At 35.1% G+C, this 10,983-nt stretch overlaps 2 protein-coding genes across 2 annotated transcripts; one reads left to right on the top strand and one right to left on the bottom strand.

Annotated features, from left to right (window-relative positions):
- The first annotated feature begins 3,336 nt into the window (after nucleotides 1-3,336).
- LOC110374187 (protein ARV1) lies at nucleotides 3,337-7,379 on the top strand. Its single transcript, XM_049840818.2, has 7 exons — nucleotides 3,337-3,571; nucleotides 3,735-3,854; nucleotides 4,089-4,210; nucleotides 5,776-5,924; nucleotides 6,094-6,162; nucleotides 6,611-6,775; nucleotides 7,137-7,379. The coding sequence occupies exons 1-7, from the start codon at nucleotides 3,473-3,475 to the stop codon at nucleotides 7,250-7,252; spliced, it is 840 nt and encodes a 279-aa protein (XP_049696775.2). The 5' UTR covers nucleotides 3,337-3,472; the 3' UTR covers nucleotides 7,253-7,379.
- LOC110374188 (uncharacterized) lies at nucleotides 7,370-10,867 on the bottom strand. The gene is made up of 2 exons (XM_021331788.3): nucleotides 10,661-10,867; nucleotides 7,370-10,585 (listed from the first exon to the last, which is right to left on the bottom strand). Exons 1-2 carry the CDS (start codon nucleotides 10,725-10,727, stop codon nucleotides 10,251-10,253), a joined length of 402 nt encoding a protein of 133 aa, XP_021187463.1. The 5' UTR covers nucleotides 10,728-10,867; the 3' UTR covers nucleotides 7,370-10,250.
- Nucleotides 10,868-10,983: the final 116 nt, after the last annotated feature.

The raw sequence follows: 10,983 nt of genomic DNA, 5'->3' as shown, positions 1-10,983 counted from the left end.
AACCTAATCTGCGTGCGCACTCATTTGTGATCAACGAATCCATCGACCCGCTGTCGATGAGCGCACGAGCATACTGCATAGAACCATCTGAGTGACGCAAGCGCACTACAGCAGTACCTAAGATCTTTGTACTCTTGAACGGTTCAGCTGTCGTAGATGAGCAGGTAAGCGTGGTGCTTGAACCCGCTCTCACAGTCACCTTTGAATCACCCGCCTGTGTTTCTTTACTTTGACGTTCGATATGCAGCAGTGTATTATGTCTCTCGTTACAAATGTAGCAAGACGACTTTGATTTGCAGTTAACATTATCGTGACCAGGACGTAAACAGTTAGTACACAGACGCAAATCTTTAACTAATGTTCTGCGTTGATCAACCGACATTGACTGCATCTTTCCGCAACGGTACACAGAATGACTTTCATTGCAACAAACGCATATTATCTGGTCTGACTTGGTATTATTTGAGGTAGGTTGCTTAATATTCAAGGAAATTAATGACGTTCGCGGACGATCATGATTTTCGACCTTATTAATCCGAACGTTAGATTTATTAAAATTAGAAGAGCAAGCTAACGCGGGTGGCTGACTTACTTCCAGAACTTTTATATAATTTTGTAAATAAGCCAGAAAGTTATTGAACGTGGGAAGTTCGTCCTTATTCTCTAACTCGAACCTTCGCCTAGTGTCAAAGTCAAGAGGTCGAGACGCAATGTAAAATAGAATAAATTCACTTAAATCATTAATATTTAGAGCACGAAGTGCATTGACACTTTCATACAGTGTATTGGTTAACTCGGATAGATTCGATAACGATGGTTTTTGGATTGGGGATAATTTAAATAATTTCTCTAAATAAGTTGTCGCGAGAATGCGCTTGCTGTCGAACCTATCGATGAGCGCGTTATATACGACAGCGTAATTCGCTGATGTAATAGGAACGCCTTTCGTGAGCGACAACGCACTGCCGGACAAGCATGGAATTAGATAATGAAATTTTTCTATATCGGATAACGAGGCGTTATTATGCACTAATGGCTCGTAGCTATCTTTGAACGTCTGCCAGTTTTCAATCTGGCCATCAAATTTTGGAATTTGCAACTTAGGTAGCTTTACAGCAGCAATCGATGGTTGTGTACCAGATGATTGTGCCAGTGGAGCACACGAACTAGAGTCAAGCGAATCGGCAAACTCAACGGCCGCGTAATATAACTCGTCAAACGACAACAAAACGAGATCATCAATTACGTACTTCGGGTTAATTTTTAATTGTATTTTATTAATTTCTTTACAGACTTCAACATAAGTATCGCGAATTTTTTCTATTGACTTATATCTGGCCTTGAAAGTAGATATTTTTGCTTTACTTTCTTGGCAACTTTTAACTAAGTCGTAAATAATTTGCATGTTTTTGAACGCATACTCGCGTTCTTTAATCAACGATTTCAATTCTACTTCCATCTTGCTCAGAGACTACTGAATGAAGAAAGAAAAAGTTAATTGATTGGTTTATAGTTAAAATAAAATCCTTCGAAATATTATTTTGAGGAAATATTACTAAAAAATATTAGTATTTACGAGATTTTGTGAGGAAATTCAGTCCTCACAGGAGGCACCAAAAGAAGAATGGATGGGCCTCGCTGGAGAAATTGCTGGCGTTACTGCAAACTCCGTTGAAGTCCCCGTTGAAACCCCGTGACCCTCAATGTAGGTGAAAAAGACAAACTTACCTGGGAAACAGGGAAGTGGACAGGAAGGTAGTCTGCCGACGACGGGACACTCGAATGCCGGCCGGCCAGCGGGACACTTTCTCTGCACTTGCTTCGTATTGTCTTTTCACGGGTCCGGGTGATCGAGGCACTAACAAACAGCACTTCTAGCGAGGCTTTTATGGGTTTTTCTTATTTTTATCGCGCGACGAACCGCGGGCGATACCAATTTTTTGACTTTCCCAAAGAGAAGTGAAAACAAAAGCGAAACCCGTCATGGCAGGAAAAATTAAAAATAAAGAAATGAGGAAACGACCAAGAAGTCTGAACAGTACCTATAGTTCTCGCAAGAGAAGTTGCTGCAATCTACGTTGTGTTCAAAAGAAAAATTTAGGTACCTGGGAAAGTGGGAAGTAGACAGGAAAGGATCCACCAACAACAACAACACTTCACACAAGCATTCTCTGCACTTTCACTCGCGTGTGTAGTCTTTGATTTATCAGATATTCGGTTGTATGGGTATTAGCAGTCTTTTGCAGCGAAATTTGTAAATCGCGCGCAAAGAGTATAATAATCGCACGAATGGAACCGCGGGCGACGCGAGACTTGACACTTGACAGGCGACCGAATTTTGACAATTAAAAAAAAAATTAAGTGGCCAAGACATTTGTAAAACAATATTGTCTATTTCCTTCACCATGAAAAACCATCACGTTATCGACGCGACGCCGCACCATTAAAATATTTCGAATAAAGTAGGTAGGTATGTAATTATCGTCATCAACAAAGAAATTGAATTAACTACGTGCCTTTCAATGTTTTTGGGAAGGGACCGATATTTGGAATACCAATAACTAGGTATCTACTTAAATATTCATCAGAGGCCAGCTCGTAAGAAGGAGGATGGCAAATAAGCCTGAAAACGTGAGGATTAGATTTGTAAAATGCGCGTTAATTTTGTACGTTAATAAGTATGTAAGGTGCACTAAACTCACTAAAATATAAGTTCTTTAATTTTAAAATGTTTGAATAGATATGGAATAGATTGACACATAACGATCACGCAGACAATGACTTTTTGGTTTTCAAAGGTATTCCGGCATAAGATTCGAACCATAGATTAAAAATATTCTATATCTATGACACGGACTGTGATAAGTGGTTAATCCATTGACTTATAACTAGGTTAATCATGGGTTAATCACAATCAGTAAACTATAGTTTGTAGCCTACCCACATTAGCATGGATTGACTTCCTACCTTTGTAAGCTCAATTGCGCTCAATTAAATAATAATTAAAATAGATTATATTTATAGTCCTGCTATATTAGAATCTTGTGCATACCTACATAAAAAAAAAACAAAACCTGCTAGCAGTGCTAGTGTCCTCTGTGCCGAAGACGTTGAACTAAGAAGCGTTCAATGTAGCCGTTATATTGTAATAATTAAATAAATAAGGGAATCACCAGTGCTTATGTAAATAACAGCAGTTTCAAAAAAAATTAAGCTAAATGTAAAATGCATTATTAATTAAATAATACTCTGATTATGATTTAAATCTTTACACACGTTTAGTTTTTTCAAAACATCCATTTGACGATTGACATTACATATGAATGACAAATGACAGAAAAGACTGTCAGTCTTTCGATGACAGCAAAACAAACGATATTTTAATTTATTTCAGATAATTCAGCAGATATTTCCATTTTACAACCAAAACGACGAAGATGACTGAAGTCTGTAACAATTCTCATTACTTATAATGGATGAAACGGAAGAGTATAAGTGTGTGAATTGCGGGGAAGCAGCATCCGCACTTTATAGGACATATGGACCATCTGTATTAAAATTAACAAAATGTGTAAGTTGGAAATGTTTTTCCTTGTCTAAAATCTACTGATAAAGCCCCAAAGAATAACCAGATTACTGGATATCAACGTTTACTATTGCAAGAATCTCAAATTAAACACAGCTTGTTTGTTGGATTTTTTAGGGATACTAACGTTTTACTTAATAATTTTCAGGAAAAATGTAAAGGTATTGTAGACAAGTACATAGAATATGACCCAGTTATAGTGATGATTGATCTAGTTTTGATGTCCAGAGAAGCCCAGAGGCACATTTTGTACAACACAGAGTTTAAGGTAAATATTATTGACTTCATACCAACAGAATTCATCTAGAGTTAATGTGGTAATCTACCCCTTTCTTCTGGAAGAGATCCGTTAAGATGATGAAAAACTTTCATTTACTAAAAATATATGAAACTATGTATTTTCTGTTTCTAAATGTTGGTGAACTTATAACGTAAACTCTTGGTCAGTAGGTTGTCTTACTCGTAAAATAAATCTTGATAAATACTTTTTCTCTGATTGCAGTCTTTCTGGAAGTTAGCAATTATTTTGATAATGCTAGAGACGTATGGGGTGTGGAGAAGTGATAGCCTGTTCAGTATCGGAGTGAATTCTGTCTGCGGCTTTGAAAATAATTCCACTAACTTGTAAGTATAACATCGGTAGTATATAATAATATGTAGTACTTTGTATGTACTGGCACAATATCTTACTTATTCTTATGGAGTTATTCTTAACTCAGTGGTGATAGTCAGTGGCGGCCCTAGGGGTGTGCGAACTGTGCCATCGCACAGGGCCTCGCGCTTGGGGGGGCCTCGCGCTACAACCCACAACTGGCTCTCGATCCAGTCACAGATAATTTTAATTTTTGCTTAATTCCGAGTTTAATTTGGGAGACCTTAAACAAACAATTTAAAAAAATTCGCGCTCGCTACGCTCGCGGCTGTTCACTTGACAGTGGCTTTCCTTCCAAATTGATTAGAGCACTTTTATGTCCCATAACTCAAAAATTTTCGCGCTCGCTACGCTCGCGACTTCGCCTTGCACTGTTGTTTATTATACAAGTTTAGTTGCTAAGTGACCCAAAGCTCAAAAATTTTTGCACTTTCCACTTGTTTTGCCTTCATTGCGCGATCAAAACAAAATGCACGCTCGAGTTTCCGAACATGCGCGGTGCGCGCGTCATTTGAAAGCGAGCCGTACTCCCTAAAAGAATAGTTGTTATGTGGCGTAGCGAGCCGAGCCGTCTCTAATCTAATCCAAAAAATTATAATGCATTGAAGGAGATGGAACTGGTAGATGTGATCAAAATTTCGGAAATGCAATTTTATCCTATTGTAAAAACCGCGTTCGCTATTTTGCTTGCCCAGCCATGTACGACCTGTACAATAGAACGATCGTTTAGCACAGTGGTTCTTAACAGGTGGTCCCTGGCGGCATTCCGAGTGGTCCGCGAATCTGCACGAGGTTGCTATACGTTATCTAACTTTATTTTTATCGACCTATCTATGCGAGCGAGGGGGTTTTCGTATGGACTTAAATTGGGTGTGTCGTACCTAGTCCCCCCATTCATGAAAATGTATATTTTTGCGAAATTTTACGCAGTTTTTGGTTTTGAGTCTTAAAAAATAATTAAAATTTCGCGCTCGCTTCGCTCGCGTATTCAGAAATTATATTATGTTTGTATTTGTCAAGAAACAAAAAGTTAATAAGTACGTTTGGGCTACATTTTACGTAATATTTGTTTAAGTCCGATAAAAATTTCACGCTCGCTTCGCTCGCGTGTTCAGAAACTATGTGCCCTTACTTTTGGCTTTTGTCCTGTGTTTGATTGTTTATTTTCAGTACCTGAAAATATAAACCACTCAAATTAAGAGATTAACGGCTCAAGATACAAAAAATCGCCCTCCCCCCGGGGATAGGTTGACTGCTGCCCCACCCTGAGCCCAAAGCTGGCTACGCCCATGGCAACACATACTTTTCACGTAGAACAAAGGGCCTCGCATAGACCTGCCGCACATAGCCTCGCAATGGCTAGGGCCGCCGCTGGTGATAGTCTTTTCAGTTCCAGACCTCCTTTTGAACCTTAGCTTGAATATGATTAAGTTATTTCTTCCAGTTCCGCTGACATTTAATTTTATTCTGACCCTTAAAGTACTTCATATTAAAACTTAACCATTGTTTTCTGAAGCAATAAATTATAAACTTACAGAAGTATACCGATCAATATATCCCACTCTGTTCCTGAGTCATGGAAGGTCAACTGCTGGGCGTGGTCTCACGTGGAAAAGAGTGATGAAGACAATGATCTCTTCATATGGGAAAAGGATTTCTATGTGCAGTTCACGTCTATACTCTGTGGTTAGTAGTTTTTTGTCTGCTTACTTGATTGAATAGCTGCAATGATAAATAAAAAGTATAAGATCCTTCTGGATATAGATACAGGTGCTGTAAAATACATGGCATATGAGAGAAATAATCTATTTCAAGTTCTACTCTACCTAATTACAATATTTTTGTACTTTTTCAGGAATACTAATATTTATAGCAACAGCACATCTTCTAATGAAAATGGTATCACCATTCTCTACAAATAAAGGTAAGACAATTTTACCAACTTGCATAATATCCTAAGATCCACACTTGCCTACTTAAAAGCCTGTACCAATCAGACATTGTAATTTAACAGTAACAATTTTTACAAAACCTTCAAGGTCTTTAACACATTTATTAGTGGTGCAAAATTGGATCATGATGGAGATGAGATAACCTTTTGTTATCCCGTAAAACATATTTCCTAAATGAAATAGTCCTGTCAATAGATACATTTATAATTTTAACACTATTTTTATATCTTTGACCAGACTAAATGATGTCTTTTATTATGATTATATAATAACTGATCAACTTGTACCTATTTCCTTTTATGTAGGTATTTATTTGGTAGGGTAGTTTGTTCACATTACCATAAATACTATTATACTATTATTTTCCAGAAATCCGAAAGTCAAAGTTACCTATCCATTTACTGTGTTTTTTGCTTCCAGTGCCAATAATGCGAGTGTTCAAAGCGTTCACACTGGCGGATGTTGGCATACTGTTCACACTGCCCATGCTCGTGTGGGGCTCCGACACGTCGGCCGACACACGGACCATTCACCTGTTGCTAGTCTATTTGTATAGTTTCGTTGTATTCCTCAATGTTTTTAGTGGTGAGTATACTTTTACTGCTAAACTGATTTTAAGCAAAACCAAGTTTCTTAATAACTTGAAAACGGTTTGAGGGAACTGGAAACTACTATTTAAATGAGAGATTATAATAGCTACATCTTTTTGCCATAGTGTTGTTTGGAAAAACATTCAATTCAAGATTACAGTCTCTACTTATAAATGCGATGACTATGTTTGTCCGTCTGTTACGCTTTTTGCTGAAACGGCTGGTCCGATTTAGATGTTTGGCACTGTACAATGATAGATGGTACCCTGGATTACCTGGATGGATACAGACTTCTTCTGTAATTTCGACAAGTATTTCCTACCAAATTAATAACATGCTAATTTCTTCACTTTCAGTGATATACGAATGTCCAGTCCCAATTACAATATTAATTTTAATATTAAGCAATATTACAAAATATATAACAAGTTTTCATGCAACGCCAGTTCTAAGAAGACTTTTTGCATACTGAAGTAAAAGTAAGAAGATCCATTAGACAGAATCAATTGAAGGCTGAGTATTAGTAAAAAGTAAGAGCCATATATATATTTTTATGAATTAAGTAATAAAAAGTTAATATAATAAACACTTCCACAGTATCACAGAGTATTTATTTCAAAAATATAACCTCAATATTTTACCATTTATGAGTCCACTTATATAGTAGCTAAATACATTGGAGTTTACATTATAATTTACACTTATTTAGCAGAAAACAGTAACAGTCGCAAGTATTAGAAGATTATGATATTGATAAACAACATAGGCATGGGTGAATATGATAGTATAGTACATAGATATTCTAAAATACCATATGAAAATAATGTCTATTAAGATAATGCTATTAAAAATTATCAGTGTCAAATACTGACCAGAATCAATATACTAATCATAGGCATTATAACAAATAAAATGTATAAGATGGAAGTTCTCAGGATTATTCAAAACATAATAATATTATTTGGATGTTTAAAGTGTGATTTTGATCCATCATTTACTTGTAGAGAAGTTTAATTTCTCCTAAATAGCTATAGAGTTGTTTCTCTTTCATGCTGGCATTAGAAAAATTTTAATATTTTCTCTGGTCAGGTTTTTGCAGTTGGTACTTTGCAGTAGTCCTATTTTTTTAGTAGAAAAATATATAGGAATGTATGTACCTAACATACTTAGATACCATATTCATATCTTTAGGCTACATACAAATATGGAAAATACAGAAATATAATGTATTTGTAATGATTACCTAATGCTAAATGCAATACTAAATTCGCGTGTTCTATATAGCTAATGTCAAAGCTGTGATACTAAGCCGTTTTGCGCATACTATAAATAATATGCAATTGTCATTTTTTATTTTTTCCTATTCTAATCCACAATAAAAGCTAAATTTTTGTGCCAATTCATATTATTTCAATAAAATAGGTAAAAGTTAAATAAACATACAGATCTGTTATGATTGCCTATTATTTAGTAACAAAAAATACATGTAATTACTATATAGTTTATAGTTCAATCAAATACTTATTGCAGTTTGGTTCAAACATTGCCTGCATAATTTGACATAAAATACATAATTTTAATTTTTACAAAAAGTTATTACCTACAGCAAAATATACAAATAAATTGTGAAATTATATTATTTCGTTTATAACTGGCAACACCATTCAGTCTTTGGCTAAATTGAGCAGAAGCAAATCTAAAAATGATTTAAACTAATAGTAGAAAACAATGATCGAAAAGTTTTAAAAATAATTTATAAATAATTATGCAACTAATTCTAAATAATGACATGCTTAAATTAGATACAAATAAAGAAAATAATAATGAGAACTTTAACACACATCACAAAAAGCTAAATTGGTCAGATGCTACTTTATTACATTGTTCACATAAACAGATTTATCTATGATAAGAAATGATTATAACTGACCACGTAAATAATTAGCTCATATCTGCTGTCAAATTATAATGATTGATCAACATACCTAATAGTTTGACAAAATAATAATTGAATGGTTGTTTGTTCAGCTTTTTACAAGTATTTTTAAGTCATAACTAAACATCCTCCGTGGTTAGTTACATAATATTGTAAAATATGTACAGTGCTGTTGAATGATATTATATTTTAGAAGTTACATTTACAGGCAAAAGATAAATAATGCCACTTTCAGATGAAAATAGTGTTATGATCTTACCATCAAAACCTTACGGTTTCTAAACTGAGTCTGTAATAGTATCAAATTTTGCCATTAAAATATATTAATTAATTATAAAAAAATTCTAACACTATTTCCATCTAAATAAGTCTTATATTAACAAGCTATCACATTGGTTGGATATCAGAGGAGTAACATTGTATTGAAAATTGAGTTATCCTATACTTTATCATAATTTATAGGCATCTGTTTACCTATGCAGGCAAAGTGAATCATTGCTCACAAAGTTTGCATTTCTCACACACACATACAAAGTTCCATTCAAACACACATGCAGTAGGTAGAGGACACACAGTGAAATTATGATGTCAGTAATTTTATCACTTGTTGATGTTATTTAAATTCCTAATGGACATAATAAGCCATTGTTTGTTAATTTGTTTGAGATAAAGAAGAAAGTATATTTGTTTTGTATCAGATGAGATAAAGGTTCACTCAATGACTGTAAATATTCTAAAGGTCGCAAATTACTGTGTGGAGTCATCTTTTTCCAGATGTAATCTTCTGTTCGCTTCATGGAATGATGTGTTTAACAAATAATGAATGCATACAAAGCAACAAACAATACATAACACCATAACACTAACAACACATGTGTGAGTCAAAACATTTATCTGTGTGAGTGAGAATATCAATGCACCTTTTATATTACACCTAAAGCTAACAACAACATAGAAAATATTTATTTTAATACATTGTAACATTTAGTATTTGGATGTGTTTTCTCTGACCTTTCTTGCTCATTTTAATCTTAGTAAAATATTTGGTCCAATGCCAATATCACTTTCCTTGACACATACACAATACAATGATGTTTTTTGTTACTTTCTCATTTATTACTTTGCCTGGGAAATATGATAATATCATCTTTCATTCTCTAAAATAATTTAGACAGTCCTAAAAGATGAGTTCACATAATTTGTCACGTTCTACACTACTTTCTAAAATGATTTTTGCACCACCAGTATTTTTGCACACAGTAGAAGCCAATAAACTTTAGTGCGTACTAATTATGATTCAGAGGCGCTACATCTTGTAAATTTTTCCTGTTACAGTATAAATAAACAGGAAAAAGACACAATATTGCATTGAAGGTATTCTCAGACTGTTGGCAAGTTTCTTATAAAATAAAATGTTTATCTAAGCAACCAAAACCTCAGATTTACACAGTGACCATAAAAAAACACATCCAATAACCCTTCGATTAAATATAACAATTACAAGCTATATAAATAAATTACAAAGGCAAGGCAACTAAGGGCTGAGCGGTGGGTCGTCGTTACCGATCATCACGTCTTCATACATGACATCATGTGTCCGTCTTGCCTCAATCTTCTGCCGGACGTAATCAACTAGATTATACTTCCTAACTACTAGCACGACGCCCGTTATGAGCAGAGCAAGCGTGAATATCGTTACTATAGCTACCGTCGCGCCATTGTGTGACCCTGACGCGTCTGCCGGCGTTTCGCAGTCGTCTCCGACGCGCACGAACCCATCCAGACAGACACATTCATGCGACGACGCATTACACCTCTGGTGCTCAGGACACGCCTCCAGCACCGTTTCATTGCAGGACAGGATGTGCTCTGTTAAAAAGAATAAACTCCGTAACACAGAATAAATTGATTCAATTAAATAATCGCTTGCTACTTAAAACTTACCCGAGCAGCCGTATTGTATCAAGTTTAAGAGCAATGTAGCCAAAATGTCGATTGTTTTCAGCCCCATGATGTAGTCACACTTCGCCAGGGTATATTCACATCACAATATCTTCTAAGTATGATTTTATTTTCCGTCTGTTTCAAAAACGAACAATACCTTTCTACGAGTAGCGCAAGCAAAACAAACGTCAAAAATATTGTGCTGTCATTCCTGTCAGACAATCTAATTACGTTTAGTTACTCCCCTTTTTTATCAACACGTACTGTCCTCTCTTTTTTAGTCATACTATCATGCATGCAAAAAAAATAAAATAAAAATAAAA

This window comes from Helicoverpa armigera, chromosome 10, assembly GCF_030705265.1.
Source record: "Helicoverpa armigera isolate CAAS_96S chromosome 10, ASM3070526v1, whole genome shotgun sequence".
NCBI classification, from domain to species: Eukaryota; Metazoa; Arthropoda; class Insecta; order Lepidoptera; family Noctuidae; genus Helicoverpa; species Helicoverpa armigera.
Note: the sequence above shows the minus strand (reverse complement) of the source record. Positions and strands in the feature narration are given on the sequence as shown.

Bases quoted from the DNA above. Each gene is read 5' to 3' on its own strand.
- LOC110374187 (XM_049840818.2), top strand. From the start codon at position 3,473: ATGGATGAAACGGAAGAGTATAAGTGTGTGAATTGCGGGGAAGCAGCA. The intron at 3,572-3,734 runs GTAAGTTGGAAA...AATAATTTTCAG, and splicing joins TATTAAAATTAACAAAATGT to GAAAAATGTAAAGGTATTGT. The intron at 5,925-6,093 runs GTTAGTAGTTTT...GTACTTTTTCAG, and splicing joins GTTCACGTCTATACTCTGTG to GAATACTAATATTTATAGCA.
- LOC110374188 (XM_021331788.3), bottom strand. From the start codon at position 10,727: ATGGGGCTGAAAACAATCGACATTTTGGCTACATTGCTCTTAAACTTG. The intron at 10,586-10,660 runs GTAAGTTTTAAG...TCTTTTTAACAG, and splicing joins GATACAATACGGCTGCTCGG to AGCACATCCTGTCCTGCAAT.